Raw genomic sequence first — 19,925 nt, 5'->3', positions numbered from 1 at the left:
ACGCTGTGATGCTGTCCACTGTGGGCAGAATAAATTGTTTTAACAGCGCGTTTTATGCAAATGAACATTCAGTGCTAACTATCAAAGCCTTTCTTGGAGATTTGCTTCAAGAAGAGTCGCAACTCTTCTTGAGGCAAACCTCCAAGAAAGGCTTTGATAGTCCAAGAAGGCGTTGATAGGCTTTGATAGACTGAATTGCCATTTTTCTCTGCCCGACAATAGCCAAGTACAAGGCAACCGTTTCCTGGCACTCCTGCACCTATCCACGGTGCATGAACTGCCCCAGCGCCTTTCTGCCTGCCACCGCGTGAAGAAGCACCCCTACCTCGGTGTAGGCGGTCTCGACACGGTGTGCCTCGGAGGAGACGTGCGTGTCCAGGTGCAGCAGGCCCAGGAAGTTGAGGCAGAGCGGAGGTGTCAGGCGGCAGAGGAGCATACCCGCAAACACCAGGCTGTATGCGTCTGTCAGGTGGTGTGGCGCCAGGTAGTAGTAGTTGAGCACCCGCACCCGGAACACCGTGTAGTAAGCGCACACGCACAGGTAGCCCAGGGTCACCACGCTCACCACCTCAATGGCCAGGTAGTCATGGCGCTGCTCGGCCGCCCGGTGGAACACCCCGAACAGGGACACCATGGGTGACCGGATGAAAAAGGTCATCTCGCTCCAGACGACCGCCGCACTCCACAGGCCCAGCAGCACTGACAGCACCCGCAGGCACAGGGCGCGCACGCGGCACAGCCAATACCACTCTGCATAGAGCCCCCCCCACACCACAAAATGGTAAACTGTACAGTTCAGCATCTCAAAGCAACACACACATGGGCTATAAAGGGACATCGCAGTGGAGGGCTCCAGATTACTTTAGACCACCTGGGGTTCTTTAACGTGCACTGACAAAGCACAGCACAAGGGCACCTTCTTTGTTTCGCCTCCATCAAAACGTGGTCATCGCAGCCAGAACTGAGCCCGAGTCCACTGGAGCAGCATCGTGTGGAATGGTAGGGTATGTGAATTTTTAAGTTACAAACCTGCATATGGGCTATGAGAGAAGCCACAGTGGAGACCTCTGGATTAATTTGAAATGAAATGAAAAATCTTTATTTGCCATCAAATACAGATGGGGGGATCGTAGAAAAAAAGCTGTCCTTGGACAGCTTGACGGGTCCACAATCCCTTATTTTGGCAGAGTGGCGGCAACACGTAACATATTCTTGATATGCAAACATATACATACATATTTAATATGATGCAGACTTAGTACTCGTAAACGAAAACAACAGAAAACAAAAAGAACAGAAAACAACAGCGGAACTCACTTCTACAAATCCAAACGAAAGCAACAGCAAGGCTAGATAACATTACATAGAAACCAAATACATCTGCCGGAGGTCCTTGTAGGTTGCCGTGAAGAGGTCAAAATGGACAGATTTATAATAATTCAAAAGCGTTGGTATTGTGTTCTTAAGGCACTGTTTCCCGTAACTTGAACGTGACATTGGTACTGACCGATCCTCGAAGTGTCTTGTAAGGTAACTTGGAGTTCTGTCTTGTAATTGGGATAGGTTACGTATATTGTTGATATTCCTGTGGATTTCTTGTTTATATACATGGCTTAAGCGATATCTATAGAGATTGTGAGCTGGAATTACACCAGAGTTGCTAAAAAAAGTTGAGGTGGAAGCAGTATAAGAAGCATTATATGTGTGTCGGAGATACTTTTTCTGTAACAGGTGGATGTGTTCTATATTAGTGGATGTTGTGTTTCCCCATACTAATTGACAATAGTTCAAGTGTGACTGAAAGAGTGAATGATAAAGCAAACGTTTGATGCGTGTGGGAAGGATATACATTAAACGACCTATTACACCAGTTATTTGACTTATTTTGCTTAGAACATGCTTGACGTGATTATCCCAGGACATATTTGCGGAAAAGGTGACACCCAGACATTTGAAATTCTCGACTAAAGCGATGCATCGTGAGTTTATTATAATATCTTGATGCTGAGGTATGTGCTCGTTTTTCGGCCTGAATATAATCGCTTTTGTTTTGCTTTCATTTACCTTCATTGCGTTTACTCTCGACCATTCCTCTAAGGATTTCATTGCACTGTTACATTGTTCAACAAGAAGATTAATATCATTCCCAGCAAAAAAAATACTAGTGTCATCTGCATAAATAATAAATTTTGCGTTAGGGTTAATAGTGACGATATCATTCAGATAGAGATTAAAAAGTAAAGGTCCTAAAATACTTCCCTGCGGCACTCCACAACTAACAGCTTTAGCTTTCGATGTAAAGGCACCTATTTTCACAACTTGAGTTCTATTGGATAGGTAGGATTTCATAAGAGCTAGTGCCTGTCCTCCTATTTCATACTCACTTAATTTTTCCAGCAAAATGTTATGGTTAACTAAATCGAAGGCTTTGTTTTCAAACGCCGTTAATATATATTCTTTCTGCTCTAGCAACGCTAATTCAACTGATTTGTTTTTACGGAAACCGAACTGGTGTGGTGTACATACAGTCAAACCCGCATAGATCGAACTCGCAAAAAAAAACGGAATGAGTTCGATATATCGTGTAATTCGATATAGAACGTTTAAAGAAATTGACAATGTACAAAACGCACCTCATCAAGAAGTGTTCTTCACTTCCTAAAGACATGTACAGCGTGCATATTAGCGCGAGAAATAGTAGCCGATCGTCTTCTGCTTTTTCGCTTTCAGAAAATTGTTCAGCATGCACTTTTCAATGTTGTCGAGTGGCTGGGAACAGCCGAGTCCACAGCCTTCTATGGACGCGAAGTGGCGACGAGCAACGCTCAGCGCATGAAGTGCTTCAGAACACGTGGGCGGGTTGGAACTCGTTGGGTCCTCGCAGTTACCGTCGCCGACGAGATCCCTAGCCAGATTGACAACAATATCTTCGCCAGCGAGCTCTCCGGTAGTCGCAACATCGTCGTCAACGGAGACAAAGTCTGTAGCTGCAGTCCCATCATAAACGGCACGTGGGAACTCTCACAGCTGTGTTAACAAATTGTCAAGTTCCTCGAGTGGTTCATCAATGTCGAGAGGTTCATCGCAACTTTCAGTTGAGCTGGCGCCAGCCTCACCAGAAGCAGAGAGACTACAGTGACGGAAACAATTTCGAATTGTTTCTTTTTTGACGTCATTCCATGATGCATTCAACATCGTTATTGCGCCCTGGAGGTCAATTTTCAACTCCCGGCCAGTGCGGCGATTTAGCAATAATCGCTGCACAAGGCGCTTTCTGTAGCCTGCCTTCAGTGCACGAATGATACCTTGATCCAAAGGCTGCAGCACCGACGTTGTGTTCGGTGGCAAGAAGCGAAGCTCTATGTTGCTGACGCTGACCTTACAATGGTGAGCAGAACAATTATCAACGAGTAAGCAGACCTTTCTGCCTTTGCTTACCAGGTCGTCGTCCCACGGCTTCAGCCACTTCGCATGTCATCCAAGCTTTTCCGTTGGACACGTAGGTCACCGGAACTGAGAGTGCATTCTTCAGGCACCGCGGCGATTTTCTCTTGCCAATCACAAGTGGTCGAAGCTTGCTCGATCCATCGACGTTGGTGGCGAGCAACACTGATATTCGGGCTTTGTTAACTTTCCCGCCATGGGACTTATCATCACGACACGCCAGCGTTTTGTTTGTTGGGCAGCATTTGCCAGAACAAGGCTGTCTCATCGGCGTTAAATATATCGCGGGGATGATATCTTGCCGTGATGTCGCTCCAACTTCCGTCAAACAATTTCTGCCCGCTGCTGACGTCCACCGCGCGGTTTTCACCGGTGACAGCCCGGCCGACAATGCTGTGGCGCTCTTTGAAGCGCTGCAGCCAACCTGAACCGCCTTTGAAGTCGGGTCTGTTCAGTATGAAAGCGAGATCCTTCGCTTTCTGCTCAATTATCGGGTCAGAAACAGGGATGTTCCGTGACCTGAATCAAGAAACCACTTGTACACTGCTGCCTCCATGTCTTCATATGCAGCCGTGCGTACTCGGCGGGCGCCGGCAGCACCAGGCCTCTTGTCCGCCTTAGCCCTAATGTCGGCCTTATTTTCAAGACCGTACTCAGCGTGCTTCTTGGGATGCTGTACGCTGCGGCGACATCCGACTTCTTTTCTCCACGTTCAACTCTATTGATAATCTCTGTCTTTGCGGATATTGTCAAGCTCTGCCGTTTCACGGCAGCCATCTCGTTAAACAGAGCGGACGAGACTACGTTCCGAGGATGCGACTTGCAACTGAACTGCGCACAGGCGCACGTGCCACGTGGCTGTGACAGAGCGAGAGATGGGTCGAACCACTTTTTCTAGGGGATGGCTGTCTGAGGGAGAAAGAGCCGCGCCACACGCACGCAGTTGGCTAAACCACTTTGGGAGGGGGTTGTCAGCAGCTGGCCCGGCTGCCGCGCGGGAAAGCCAACTTCTGGGGAAATTTTGCGGTGTTGAAGTTCGATATATAGCGTGCGGCTGCTAATTTTATTCGATTTAACCGTACTTTTTCCTATATGTGCTCATTGTAACATTTTGGTGTTCAGAAATTGTTCGATATAAGGGGTAATTCGATATAAACGAGTTCGATATAGTCGGAATCGACAGTAGGTGTCTTTTGCATCTTCCCTCCATTGAAATGCGATTGCAATGAGTGGGATTCAACCTCCTGTCCTTGGGCTCACCAGCGAATGCCATAGCCACAGCGCTACCATTTTAGATCCACAAGAAGAATGGTGTTATTCGCAACTCATCGACGGAAATGGTCCTGCAAAAGGTGACCTCATACAATATTCTCGAACCACTAAGTAATGCCTGGAAGGACCCTCAGAGCAAAAAAAAATAAATAGCCAAATATGCCAAAAGAGAGGCCAGACAAGAGTGATCAAAGAGATACCGGGAGGGAGACTGAGCCAATGAACACCCTCTGAACTGTCTCCCAGCCCCCTCATTCATGGACTGGCAGATTTATTCCCTCTCTTTATTCTGTTTTCCATTAAGACTTTCCACGAACCAAACCACACTGCTAGCCTTGAAAATGGATCTCCCTCAAAATCATCTGCACAACAAACACCAAAAGAACAAATACTGAACTCATGAAGGCCCAAGTCTGCTAAAAGCACACACATCAAATGTGCAAAAAATTGCAGCAGAGGTGTAGAGTTTATTAGTAACACTACGATCACTTCAGCACTAAGATCACTGCGACAGTATGACAACTGCAGTTATTTTACGGGAGGGTTACAATGAGTGCATTACTGCGTAAGAAATGTGTGGGCATGGACCTAAGGATGCTGCTGTACAGTACATTTGCAGCCTTAAAGTGTTCATGCTTTGTTAGAGCCGCTGCACATTTGTGGCCCGGCCTTCTGCATACAAGCAGTGTTCAGAGCATGCTGCTCCATCTCAACTGATGTGCCATATCACAGTTGGCAGCTTCATCATCAACTGTTGCAACCACCACTGTGCAGGTGTGCACGCAAATCACCATATGGGGACACCCACTCACTGCCCCAGAGGTGAGCAAGGACCACATCTTGGAAACAATGCCTGTGTGTGCATGCAACCGTTTTCCCTGTGCACCTCTCTGCTCCTCTCCCCCTTCTGGGATTGTGGGAGCGGAGGGCACACACACAACGACCACAATGGCTATGCCAAACAAAGAACTCGGCAATGGCCAATAACGGCACTCTGCTAGGGACTGCTTGAAGGCCTGTGCTCAGCATATTTGGAAATGACAGTGTCCAGACACACGTAAATGCATGTGTACGCATGTGCACTGCTGTTTCCAGGTATGCCGAACGAAGTGGCCTGCCAACGTGTAAAACCAAGCTTGGCAGTGCACCCACCCACAGTGGGGCCGCACCAGGCCCCAAGCAGAGTGGGTGTGCCGGGGCCAGAGCGACGGAAGCGTCGCTCACGGCTCTCCTCATTGCGTGCCACGTCCTCCAGGTGCAGGGCCTCCTCCACAAGCAGCCGCCACTGGCAGCTGGTGCGGCCCACATGCTGCAGGGCACGGATCACCTGCAGCAAGGACAATGTCCCCCCTCTGGTGTAACCTCGTGGCACAGGGCATCTAACGCAGTGCTGCTTTGATAAGCGCACCTGAATCATGAGGGAGAAATCAAATAGAAGAATAAGAATGGGGTGGAGCACACATGGCAGGTTCTCTCAGATAATAAATAGCAGTTTACCAATATCTGTAAAGATAGAAGTGTACGACAACTGCATCTTACCGGTACTCACCTGCGGGGCAGAAACGTGGAGGCTAACGAAAAGGGGTCAGCGTAAGGTAAGGACAGCACAGCGAGCCATGGAAAGGAAAATGATGGGTGTAATGTTAAGAGACCGGAAACGGGGTGTGAGGGAACAAACGTGGGTTAATCACATCCTAGTTGAAATCAAGAGGAAGAAATGGGCTTGGGCAGGGCCTGTCATGCGAAGGCAAGACAACTGCTGGTCCTTAAGGGTAACGGAGTGGGTTCCAAGAGAAGGCAAGCGTAGGACGGGGCGGCAGAAGGTTAGGTGGGCAGATGAGATTAAGAAGTTTGCAGGGATAGGCAATTCTTGCGTGAAAAGCCATCTAGACAGGAGGCCGTGGAAATTATCTGCACAATGTGTTTCAACTTTTCTGTCTGAAGAAAATGAGGGTCACTAAAGTTTCTTTATTTTTCTGTAGAAAATACAGCCCCTCCCCACCTCTGCCTAAATCCGTCCTGCTTTCATCATGAGAGTTTACGAAACATGCAGGTGTACTAATATATATTTACGTCAGGGCCGTCAGCCAATCGTCTAAATTGCCTGAAGGTAAGAATCGGCAGACAGGGAATTGATGGATGCTCCATCCACTGTACAGTAAAATAATCCCAAGTGCGTCGTTTGGATGCAGTGCTAAAGTAATTTTTCTGCTGCTATGCTGTTTACTGGGCAAAATTAAAATTCGCAAAACAATAGGGCCCATACAATTAATTTGTGACCTTTTGCGTATATTTGTGCTGATTAATTTACTCGCAAAATAAAGTCTGTTTCCTTTACCCCAAGCAAAAACTGCGGTTACCCCCATCATGCTATCTGCAAATATTTACTGCTGATGGAGAAATCAACTGCCTTTTGTTGTTTATTAAGCTTAGATTGACTATTTATTTATTGTACTGGGCCCACATTAAATGCTTGAATGTACTGAAATGAGCAGTGCTGAAAGTAAATATTGCCCTTCCCATTTATTCAGCGAGCTTCGGCTTCAAAAACCAGTGCCACAGTTCTCTCACAATTCCTTACACCAGTCATACAACTGGCATTCGATAAAGAGCGCGAATAGATCAAACAATTACATTATCACCTGCACCTGCAGTAGTTTGAAAGTTAGAAATGGCAAAATTATTATTCAAATAACTGCCCAGTGTGCACAAGCTTTCGGCATTCCTTACGCAAAGTTGTTTCGAAGGTGCAAACCTGCACGCTAATTGTTAACAGTCAACAATGCAATAAGCGGATTTAATTGCAGGATAGGTCCTTCACATAGACTAAATTCACTGAGACTTCAGAAGTCCCTTAGGACACACACCTTAGGTGCTGCAAGAAAATGCGAAGCAAGAGAACAGAATCCCCATTTCCCAGAGGGGAGCCGCCAGCGCTGCACAGAGGCATCTCACTGCTGACCGCAGCCCTGCTGCATTGTCTTGAATTGGTGTTACCTCTCTGGGGCTCCAATGCTCACACTTCCCCCCTCTAGCCACCATAATAAAGGGGTGAATTTATCTACCCTTGCGGGAGGAGAAAAGGTTTGGGAAGTTTTGGTCTCTATTCCCTCACTTTACTTTTTTTTTAGCAAAAAGCTACACTACCACAGCTTTTCCAGCCATCAAATATCGCTAGAGGTCACACAAGGAAATGAGCCCTGTGCCAGTCTCACATATCTCCATAGACACCCAAGGGAAGGAAACTGAAATGAAAGTTGGTTTCAAGGAAAGGAAATTACACCTGTCTCACATGAACCATACCTGTGTGGATCCCAAACTGTGCCTAAAGGGAGGAAAAAAAATGGCCCCTCTCTCCATGGACACCCAACCATGTCTCTGGCCATTCCAAAGTCTAAAGGAAGGAAAGTGAAATGAAAGCTGGTTTTAAGGAAGGGAAATTACCCTAAGCAAAGGGAAAAAAAGTTGGTTTTAAGAAAAGAAAATGATGCCTGTCTCACATTGTGCCATTCCTTTCCCGAAAACACCAATTTCTTTTTCAATTTCGCTTTCTGAAATTATCTGCAGGGTTTGTGCATTGTTTGGAATGGGATGAACTCCCTATAAAAGGAGCAGTATCACAGTAGTAAATATCACCGAAGCTATATTAAATATACACTGCCTTGTGTGGGCGCTTTTAATGTGTTTCCAAGGAAGCAAGATGTTTAACAAATAAAAAAAAATGCCTACTACTGTGTGTGTGCCCTATGGCTATCTATGGAAATTGCCAGCTGGACCACAAAGGTAGGTTACCCCCCCCCCCCCCAGATCTGAGACAGATACTGCACCATTTCCTTTCCCTGAAAACCAATTTCAATTTTACCACAAAGGTAGCTTCCATTCTTCTCTCAGTCCCTCCTTTATCCTTTCCCTTACATGTTCAGGTGTCCAGATGCAAGAGAGATACTGCCAGATGTACAGATACTATGCCATTGCCATTTCCTTTCCCCAAAAACGAATTTCAATTTTACCACAAAGGTAGCCAGGGAGATCCACTAGGGCACCTTTCTTCTCTCAGTCCCTCCTTTATCCCTTCTCTTATAGGTTCAGTCCCAGACAGATACTGCACCATTTCCTTTCCCCAAAAACCAATTTTCAGTTTCAGATGTAGCTTTTCTCTTTCCACCAGGGTTAAACCACCAGCAATTTTTTTTTCTTGTTATGAAGTCCACTTTGCACTTGGCAATAGGCTGCATTCAACAAATTTTTCTCTTCCTTTATTTACAACATATCAGGGCCTCAGTAGACAGACCTTCCCAGAGCACGCCAAGGGCCTGGATAGAACTGAGGAAGGACACCACAGAAGGCTGCAAATGGGGTCCTTTCTAAGCCCTGCGATTCTAAAACACACAGATCCAACTTCATCGGGGTACTGTAAATTTTGTGAGATGTGGGCAGTCGCATATCATATGGTATGGGCCTGCCAGAAAAATCCGCAAATAAAGAGAGTAAATCAGCCAACGAGAGAGGGCTGGGAGGCGACCTTGTCCAGCCGCTTGGACCTGGAGTCCCAGAGGGCTCTCGTTCAAAGAGGGCAGCAGGACTGCCAATGGTGTCCCTGTCCAGAATGAGGACTACCACCCAGGCAAGGGAGCAGTGAAACCCTCCACTCTCCTCTAAAACTCGCCCCAATGCATCCAATAAAGTTTTTACCACCACCATCACCATCTTTCATTTGAGTTAGGTGCTGCTTTCATGCAGGAAAAAATAAGCCTATTGCAAATGCAGCTGCAACAAGACGTACAAAGATGTTTCACATACCCTACTGCATGGTCTGCATAAAGAGAAGGCTGCGAGCATTGATAGAAGGCAGTAAGCAACATGACACCCGCAGTGCCAGGAGGCCGAAAGTGACGCACCTGCTGGTGCAGCCGAACAAGGCTGCGTTCGGTGACCGCCGAACCAGACAGGACATCCACCTCCGTGTTGATGCGCTGCCGCGAGCAGCTGCCCACCTTGGTCCCCTCCGGCAGCTGCGTCCAGGAAGGCAAAGAGAAAGTCTCGCTCAGTGCCTCTCCACTTCAGGAATGTGTGGTGACAAAAATGGAGGACACATCTCCAACACCAGCCATTTGGTCCAAAGCAAAGCCCTTCGACCTTGCATTACCCACTGGGCCCCCCTAAAGAACTGGACATCTCTGGAGAGGCATGCAACCTGGGCCTTGTGACACACTGTGATGCACTACAGACAGCAAGCTTAAATGCAAGCAGGTTTTACATCAGGATACAATACATGGCACAGCACAGTCACTTATTAGCCAAGGCTAAACCACAGGTTACAAAAGGCACTCACTTCTTTAAGTTGCGCTCACAACATATAAGAGTGGGCACAATGGCACTGGCTCCCTTCCCTGCTCAGCGCACTTCCATGGGCAGCAGGGAAAATGCAGTTCAGAAGGGTTGCAATTGGGGCAAGTTGGTATTTCATACATTCAGAAGTAATTGTGCACAGACACGACACCACATGAAAAGGGTGCGTGTCCCTTTTCATGTCCTGTCTTGTACATGCACAATTATTTCCAAACATAAAAAAGGGAAGATGAGAAAGGGTTTTGGGAAAAGCAAAGGTGCAGGCAGGTGGAGAGCTGCACGGGGTACTATCACTAATTCATTTCATTCTTGACCGGCGTGCCATAGCTGACTGTATATTCTTAGATTTCTCCAAAGCCTTTGACAAAGTCTCTCACCAATTACTACTTTTCAAATTAAATAATCTCAATCTCGACCCTAACATCATCTCGTCGCTTCAGTCTTTCCTCAATAATCGTTCTCAATATGTGACTGCTAATAAATCCAACTCTCGTTCCTCTCCAGTGGGCTCAGGCATTCCCCAGGGTTCATTTATATTAATGACTTGCCTAACAACACTGCTTCTTCTGCATGTCTTTTTGCTGACGAATGCATTATTTAGGGTGAAATTAACAGTGACCCTGACTCTTCTGCCCTTGAATCCGATATTAACCAAGTTTCAGAATGGTGCAAATTATGGCACATGGAACTTAACATTAATAAGTGTAAACATTCGCGTGTTTCTCGATGTAACACTGGAATAACCACTTACGACCTTAATATTATCCCTCTTGAAACTGTGTCTTCGTATAAGTACCTTGGTGTGCACATAACTTCTAATCTTTCTAGGAATCTGCACGTGCAATTTATTACTAACAATGCTAACCGCATGCTGGGATACCTGCACAGAAACTTCTCCCTTTCTTCTACTTCAATAAAATTTCTCCTTTATTAAACACTTGTTCAGCCTAAATTGGAATATGCAGCATCTATCTGGGACCCTGACCTGTCATCATTAGCTACTGAAATTGAATCTGTTCAAAACCGTGCGTCACGTTTCATACTTTCCAATTATCACCGTATCTCTAGTGTTACTGCTATGAAAACTACCTTATCATTGCCACCTCTTTCACTTTGCAGAAAAATTTCGTGCTTATGCCTATTTCATAAGATCTATTACTACAATCCTGTCCTTAAGAGCAGGCTACTAACTACCACTACATATGTTTCAGGCCCCATTGGTCATCTTCGCAAAGCAGGTGTTCCGTCATGCCATACTAAACACGCTTTTTCTTCTTTTGTCCCCGACACTTCTGACAGTTGGAACCACCTTCCCAGGCACATTGTCGATATTTCTAACCCAAGTTCTTTTAAGACTGCCCTATGTAATCTTTATTTGTAGATTTTAGTCAGTTTAATTTGCTTTTATTTTCGTTGTCTTATTGCTGTCTGCCGGAAATGTTCTCTTTTTTGGGGGAATTGTTTTTTCCCCTTTGCCTTCTGTTGCCTTATTTTGTGCTACGTTTTGTTCATTTTTCACTGCGTTTTCATTTCTTCTATTTTGTTTTTCTGCTGCGCTGCATCTGACCTATGTATGTCCTTACCACTCCCCTTTTTAAAGGGACACTGAGGAGAACTCTATCATTTTTTTTTGTTAGCAAAATCTGATACTTCGGCATTTCATGGCTTTGTTGCCGCTTTTCCGGGCGCGAAAGATGCATTTATTTCAAAGAAATTTGGATTCGAAGTTGAGAAAGTTTTTCCCGCCACTGTGATTTAAACTCGAGAACTCTTATGACGACACGGAGAACTCTTATGACGTCACAGAACGGAGTGACGTGATACGTGACGTAAATGCAGACTCCGTGATTTCTCGCGGCTACCGGTGCAGTGCGCAACCTTCCTTTGCCAGCCTCAGAGATTCGTGACTTCCATGAAGTAAGGAAAATTCCTCCAAGGTGGCACCTCTTGTCCTAGGAAGTCATCACGCTTGTACTTGCGAGATTGGCCTGTGGCGGCGACACCTGTATTTTGGTTCTTGCTATTTTCTACCTTACAAGAGCTTTGTTTTCAGTAAGAGTGGCGTTTTTGTGATCAGGAGCTGCTATTCTATCGATACAAGCCAACTTCAATTTCTTCTCAGTGTCCCTTTAATGCCTTCGGGCCCTGAGGGTATTTGAATAAATAAACCAATGGAGAGTAAAGAACCAGTGAGATTCCACGAGAAGCACAAGATGCATGAAACCAAGGTGCAAGTTACACTGCAGAGGTCCGTCTTCTAAAATTGACGGTTGCTGCTGCAACTCAGCATTATGCAAAGTTTCATGTTATCTTCACTCAAATTATGGTGCTTGTTTAATACAAGACCTCCGCAATTACTGTAATGGAACAGAGCATTGGTATGACTTCTTCCATTCCAGCCCAGAAAGACGGGACATCAAAATCTCCACGTTCTTCGGCATGCTTAGAAAGAAACTATGCGAGGTCTCTGTCTCTGGAGTTTAGTTCTCGAGCAGCTTTCAGGTACATCTGCCACTCAGCAGCCAGGACAGAAGGTTTTTTACTAAGTCCAGGGACCCTTACAAACTCCAACCTTTTTTCTGGTAGAAACCTTGCCTGCTGTGGATCCTCCTTCAGCTGTGGTTGGCCTTACAGTTCAGGATTTCGTTATAATTGCATTAATATTAAAATCTTTCTACCTTAAACTCTCGCTCGTGTTGCATTTGTGTAAATAAGGTAAATTAGTGCTTTTTCATTTCATTTATTAAGTCCTCAAAGGCCCCATTTAAGGGGTATTACATGAGGGGTGGGCGGGGAGTACGGCAGTTATGACAAAAAAAAAATGATTTTCGATGGCAGTCTTGAATTGTTGAAGATCTTCAAGGGAAGCGATATGTTTTCATTTCTACTGACGCGTATAACAACTGTATTAGATTTTGGCAGCCAACAGAAAGTTCTGCAAAAAATGCTCAAATCCGCGATTTATTGCCAAACTGTGGGAAACTAGGGCCTTATTCACCATTACCATTACCAAAAAACCACCAGCAAATGATCCCTTCCTCATCACAATTATATACTGGCAACTACACTTCTCACAGCGCCTCCTAAAATGCTTCACTGGTTTGTTTGCACTCAGCTTTCCCACAGAGGTGGCATTTGAGAGAAGTTTTTGTTTTACACAAAGCCTGGGTGGGGCACCTGCCTGACCCGCTCAGAACTAAATGAAAATCTGCACCTGCAGTGACGACAAACCAAAAGGACAAGCCTCCACAGAGAGGGTATTGACAACACCATCTTGTGCCAGCCACAAGAATGCGCAGTAGAACGTCCTTGCGGGATAGTTGGTTCATTTCAATAACAGGCAGGACTGCATGAATAAAACGGGACAGGAGACTTGGAAAATTATGCGTTTTTATTTGTGTGTTTTTGTCTACCAAAGAAAAGAAAAATATGATCCCTGAGTGCTATCTTTTTATGGGTCCTTGTACAAATGAGAAAGGTGGTTGCGTACTTCGGTTTCCCGCTTTTACAGCATGTGCTTTCACTCATGAATAAACAGTTCGACATCTGCGCACCCCATGGTGTCATTTTCATTTCAAGTATGATGATGATGATGATGGATTTTTATGGCACAAGGGCATCTGTGGATAAAAAGCGCCTTGGCACAAGGCAGTTTCAACTTCTCAAGGTGGGGTCAAAGACCCATTTCCCAAGCATTTCACCCATAAAATAAGCCGAGCACCAGATCAGGGGAAAGCTACCCACTGTATCACTGGTGGGTTCCTGGCGGCACTGGGGATCGAACCCCGCACCTCCCGCATGCGAGGCGGATGCTCAACCACTTGGCCACTGCTGCGGTGCTGATTCATTACAAGTATGCCTGATGTCCTGTCTTATTAGCGCAGTACAGCTATTATAGGAATCAATAGTCTGCCATAGTGGCTCCAACGAGTGTCGGATTCACTGCATCCTTCCAAATGGGACCGCAACAGCCTGGAGGAGGGGGGGGGAGAGTCCCCCGTGTGAGCCCCTTCTCATGGCTGCCGCGAGCAGCGCAAGCAAAGAGACGCAACCGCACCTTGGCCAAGATGACATCCAGATGGCGACGCAAGGGATGGTGCCCCGAGCTGAGGCTGCCCGATACATGCTGGATCTCCTGCAAACCACGACAGCTCCATTAGGGCCACACACCAACAATGTACTCCTGCCCCGTGCACACCCCCAGTTACTGCAGCCAGATACAAGCCAAAATGAAGCAACTCAAAGGAGGGCTCCCAAGAAAAAGCGTTGACCTGCTGCCAAAACTTGCGGGAGTTCACCTTAAAGGGCAACTGAAGAGGTATCAGAATCCGATAAGTTCAAACGAGAGAAATGTGTGATACTAGCAGGTAAAGAATGGAAAACCTTTTTGCGCTAGCATTTAAAATGGTGACATGATCACAGACTAAAGCGGCGGCGCCGTTCAGGCTTCTCTGCAGTGCACAGCGAGAGGCAGAGGCCGCAATGATGACGTCACATATGGCGGTGCTAAGCTTCCAGTGAAGAAGCAGTTGTTTCAACGAAGAAAACGAATACTGTCGAAGGTGAAGCTCACGAAGCATTCTTTGGTGGCATCGGAAGACGCACAACAGCACGTAGACGAAGGTAGCAGACATCTGAAATTTTAGCAACAATGACGTCATCAGGAGTTTCCCCGCACTCCTACAACACGGTGAGGATAAGCCTGAACATCGTCGCGGTTTTAACTGGTGATTACGTCACCACTCTAAGTGCTAGCGCAAAACTTCTTCGCAAGCTTTACATAGAAGCTTCATAGATTCGAATTCTTGAATAACCTCGATTTCTCAAAAAAACAATTTAGCCTTCCCTTTAAGGGGGACGCAGCTTGCAGCAAAAGCTTTTTCTCTTGATGTATTTACGAAATTGTTTGAACATATAAGAGACAATTTTATGACTACTCTCAGAAAATTTCACTGCTATATCTCCAGAAAATTTTTTCTAATATAAATTTTTCCTTTGAATCTTGTGAAAAGGCTGCAGAGTAAAGAAAATGTGGCAGAAGGCTGGTTCAAAATTTGTTGCATTCTTATTGGCATGCTACAGGTCAAGCCATTCTTAGAAATTTTTTGTGCAAAGCAGAAATTGTGGTTTTGAATTTTTGCGATGCAGTGTTTGTTGATGTATCTAGACTGAGAAGAAAATTCCATACAAGAAATTTAAAATTCACAAGTAAAACAAAGAATGCCTCAACCTGCACAGTGGTTCCTGAACTGCAACAGTACAAATGGGTAAAAATAGACAAAACAGTTACAAAGAAATCTGGTCCACACAGTGAGTATATATAGGCAGAAATCTGTAACAGAGAGAAATGCATTGTTGGAGCATTTCCCCACAATGCGCAGCCACCACAGTCCACAGTATAATCCTTTTAGAGCATCGTATTTATCTGCGTAATTTGCACACTTTTTTTCCTAAAATTAATGCTTCAGATAGGGGGTGCGCAAATTATGTGGACATTTCGCAAAGTTGTCTGCAAAAGTCGTAACGTGCAATGTAAACTGTATATAGCCGCGAATAAGTTGACCCTGCAACTCATGTCCCTCGTTGGTAAAAAAGAGTTAACTTTAAATATCAAATATAAGTCGACACATAACCCCCCCCCCCCCCCCCCCCGCAATGTATACAAGGAATGATGGCAGCACAATGAAAAAATAGACGAACACAAGTGCTGACCATTTTTTCGTTGCGCTGCCGTCTTTCCGTGTAGCCATAAACCAATTAGCCCGAATCACCTCTGCATAAGGCCGCTACGTAGTTCCCCAAGTGGTGGCATGACAGCGCGTGCGCATCTCAAAGCAATAAACGCAGAACGACACAATCGCAAAACCAGCAGTCAGTCGGGGCCCTCGCATGCGGCCCAACTTGATGAATGACTGAGCAGCAGCAAACAGAACAGCTAATGGTTCTGCAGTTTCAGATTCTGACGCGACGCATGCCCCGGAGGTTACCAGAAATTTGCTCTCACAGCCGCACATATGGAAAAGCGACCGAGCGAGCCGAGTAAATGGTACGTATTGAACTTTTTTTTACTGGAACCAATTTACAAACGATTCACACATTTCATAGCCACACGTGGCGATGCCCATATTCCCAAGCCTGCTCTGTGCGCATCTGTGTGCATGCTAGTGAACTTGAGCAGCAGGGAGCACAAAATATGCGAAGTAAAAGTTTTTTTTATAAATCTGGGTAATAAATACAGGGTGCGCAAATTACGTGTGGACAAAAACTATGCAAGTAAATACGGCACTTCCCATTTCATTTCAGCAATGAAACTTCGGGACAGCATACAGAACAAAAAGCACAAGCAGATACAATTACCAAATACTAATCAAATTCAGATTTTCGGCCTTTCTTTCTAGCTTTCAAAGCGAAGCCTTCTCTTAGTACGATGCGGTCCACGTGGTCGCTTGGGTGTCCCCTTTTGCTGACATCAACACACTTGTACCTATCACGTACTGCTTTATTACACATCATTGTCCATATTAACTAGTGATGCTAATTAGTGACTGCAATTAGCCAAGTATTCCTGTAATGTAATTGGCCTACTGTGCGGTGTGAGTTGTCGTACAAGGCCCCCATTCATCACACTAAATGGACATTCCTCAGTGTTGTAGAGGTAGTGCGCCCGGCTCCCGACCCAAAGGACTGCGGTTCGATTCCACCTGGCTATCTTTCTCATTTTCAGCGGAATCCCTTTTCAATGTCACCACCCTCTCGATCAATCAGGATTTTCCTGTCACAGCAACACAGACACCGGGCTTTCCGCTAAACAGGACCTTTGTGTCAAAATGCCACCGACAACACCGCTTTGCACCTGCCACCCACATGCAAGGCCACACTAGCACATGCAAGGCGGTGGACAACGACATCGCAACAGCAAGTCAACGCCACTGGCTTAAGGCACACCTTTCAGCAGCATATGCCGCTTTGTTCTCGACTCAAACTAACTACAGCATCCTCTACATATGCCTGTGTCAAAAAATTGGAGGACGCTTAAGCTTCGCCTTTAAGAGTGGAACGCAACAGCGTGTTGCAGCACTGCCAGGGAGTCCACAGAACACCATCGCCCGTTCGGCGCGATGCCTTGCCCGTTAGACAAATCGCTCTTGTACGTACGGTGAAACGGATGCGCAGAGCACCAAACCACGTAGAAGCGTTGCCAGGCGCCTTGCCGAAACATGCGGGACTCAAGTTGCAGTCGTAGTTCATCGGCACATCGTTCTCGACAAACCCGATGCCCCGAACGTCAGCATAGCTTCTGCGCCAACGAACGGGCAGCAAGCCGCAGATTCGTGGTGAACGCGCTTTGGATATGCGCTGCGTTGTTCGCCGTTCACCGCGTGATTTCTGCCTGCCCACACAACCCCACTGAGCCCGAACGAGACGAGCGGGAGGCGCTGCCGTCGCGCGCTATCTGTTGGGGCAGTGGCGTATATTGCGAGGAGGAGGAGGAGAGATTTTTCGCTCACGGCGTCTAGTCCTGATTTCATTCATTTTGCACTATTCCATTCTCTTACAGCACTATCACCTACAACCTGTGCTCCTTTCTTGGTTTGTTTTCTGCGGATAAGAGCTCATCCGAAGGTGGTCAAGTTGTGCAGCAAGTTTGTGGAGATAAAATGGCCACAGCTGGCAGCGGACAGGGTTAACCGGGGAGATATAGGAGGGGCCTTTGTCCTGCAGTGAGCGCAGTCAGGCTGGTAGCGTGGCAGTTACCAACCCAATGAGCGGGTATACCAAGTCTGTTTCTGCCTTCCAGATATCAGTGACGCAAACTCGGCGCAGATATCTGGCCATGTCTGCACTACGCACGTGCAGGGGTAAGGGTGCTCTGCTTTTCCGACATGCGCAAGAAAGCATTTCCCCAGAAAAGCTTCTCCGTAAGAAAGCTTTCCCACTTTTGTGCAAGGAAGCTTTCTTCCTGGGGCAGGTTTTCTTGCAGGGATATTTTCCTTTTCTTTGCTGCCTGGAAAGTGCTGTGCATAAGCACCACTGCGCAGAGCTGCCGCAGTTTGCAGTTACTGCCAAAATTCGTATTGAACTGAGGGACCCACAAAACAGTTCATCTTAAATGGATACTGAACAAAAATCTGAAAATATTGAGAAGGCACCATTTGCATTTTTAAAGATATGATTACTCTAGTATATAGTCATCATTACAGTTATTTCTGAGAGTATGGCTGTATTTTTGTCATTTTGTGAGCAGCAGCTGGGCCACACTCGGCATGCTCCAGGTTTCGAGGAACAGAAATTCCGTCAGGCCAGCCCTCAGCTGGAAGTGTGCACTTGATGATTCCGCTGTCTCGTGCCATGCTTTTAAGCACCAAGCATTGCAGAACGCAAAGTAGAAGCGAGAGTGATGACATGAAACGAAGACTCCGACGAGCAACCATCTAACCGAGCAACAACCGGTCAGCAACACTGGCGATACACTGAACTCCCCCTGCATGGTGCTGAGGGATCCAGGACTATCAACATGGTATTTAGCTGACATTTTCATGAGCACACAGTGACTCCAAAAGATCAAACAGCACTCTGTGTGGTATCCAGTGCGGAAGCCAGATACAAATGCGGTTTCTGCAAATCAGGCTCAGTGGTGCAAACTCGCTATCCTGTCCACAGCACTCATTCCTCAGGAACACGACAGATAGCACTGCCTGCGAAATGTTGCTTTTTTGACCAAATCAGACAAATATTCACCTACAGAATATATTCACAAGATGCAGGAAGTGACTCTTGAACCATGGAGATCAGGAAGCAGAATGAATAGACTGCACAAGGAAGCAACAGCATGTCAGATGCGTCCTTGCATGCGGCCTTGGATTCGGCCTGGGCCAAGCTTCGTCCATGTCTGTGCTGCTTGGTCCTTTGTCTATCCTCGTTCTACCAATTCTGCTGCAGCCACCCTGAAGACACGTGATCTCCAAGCACACCTGCTCACGCGGCGAACAGCATGTGGCAACCTCCACTACCGCAATGATTGCAGCGGGTAGACAGCCACATGCCTCTCACCAGTCACATGATGTCATGTGACCATGAATTTGTCGATCACCTGACAATATCCAGTCACATGATTAGATGTTGATGGCCTGTGCAAATGGATACAAACCACGCAACTCACCATGAAATGCTAAACAGAACAGCTTCTGCTGCAAAACGAATGAGTATAGTGAATTCTCATTTACTTTACTTGTGGCAAGTAAGAGAGGAAAAGAAGGAGGGACAGTTCCCTGTGCTTTTTTATCTCCGATTAGATGCTACACTGTCCTGCATCTCCCACTTGACCAACTTTTAAATGCCACATAAACACCTAGGGTGTCCGAACCACCAATACATGATGTGTGTGTGCAATGGATGGACTGAAATCAATTCCTTCATCAGCAGAGACGTCACCTTGACTCCCGGGCGGTCCGCACATCAACAAGGGTCACCACACCAATAAGGCACCAAGCGTCTGGCAGCCAAAAAGAAGCGCATGCAAGAAATGCTTACCCAGTATCTGAGCATACGCTGAAAGGCGAGTGGAAAGAAAGGAGTTTTGCAGAGAGAGAGCCAGGAGCGGCGTTCTGCTCCCTCGTTAACACTGTTTCCCACCCCCATACCTGTAGCAGGTCATCGAGACGTTCCTGGGCCTCAGCCCGCTCCAGGCTGAGCTTGGCTGCACGGAAGTAGGCGTGGCGCAGGGCATGCCCCCGCTGGGCTCGCTGCCACAGGCCCCGGGGCACCTCCACCAGGCCATAGCCTAGCAGCAGCACCAGCAGGAACAGGCCCCATGTGTTGCTGGCACTCACGCACACCACCTTCAGCTTGGCCCTGCACCA

At 46.5% G+C, this 19,925-nt stretch overlaps 1 protein-coding gene across 2 annotated transcripts in view; it reads right to left on the bottom strand.

Moving 5' to 3' along the window:
- LOC144107065 (LMBR1 domain-containing protein 2 homolog) overlaps positions 1-19,925 on the bottom strand; it is an 84,637-nt gene that overhangs the window by 39,736 nt on the left and 24,976 nt on the right. For both annotated transcript variants that reach the window (XR_013309211.1, XM_077640044.1), the window contains exons 6-10: positions 19,707-19,917; positions 14,123-14,200; positions 9,615-9,728; positions 5,869-6,043; positions 326-750 (exon numbers count right to left, since the gene is read on the bottom strand). Coding sequence is in view for 1 of the 2 variants with exons in the window: in XM_077640044.1 (XP_077496170.1) it covers positions 326-750; positions 5,869-6,043; positions 9,615-9,728; positions 14,123-14,200; positions 19,707-19,917 (1,003 nt within the window). In the remaining variant the exon portion in view is untranslated. The remainder of the gene's footprint in view (positions 1-325; positions 751-5,868; positions 6,044-9,614; positions 9,729-14,122; positions 14,201-19,706; positions 19,918-19,925) is intronic.

The sequence above is a fragment of the Amblyomma americanum genome, chromosome 10 (genome assembly GCF_052857255.1).
Source record: "Amblyomma americanum isolate KBUSLIRL-KWMA chromosome 10, ASM5285725v1, whole genome shotgun sequence".
Classification (NCBI taxonomy): Eukaryota; Metazoa; Arthropoda; class Arachnida; order Ixodida; family Ixodidae; genus Amblyomma; species Amblyomma americanum.
This window is presented reverse-complemented; position numbering and strand designations above follow the sequence as displayed.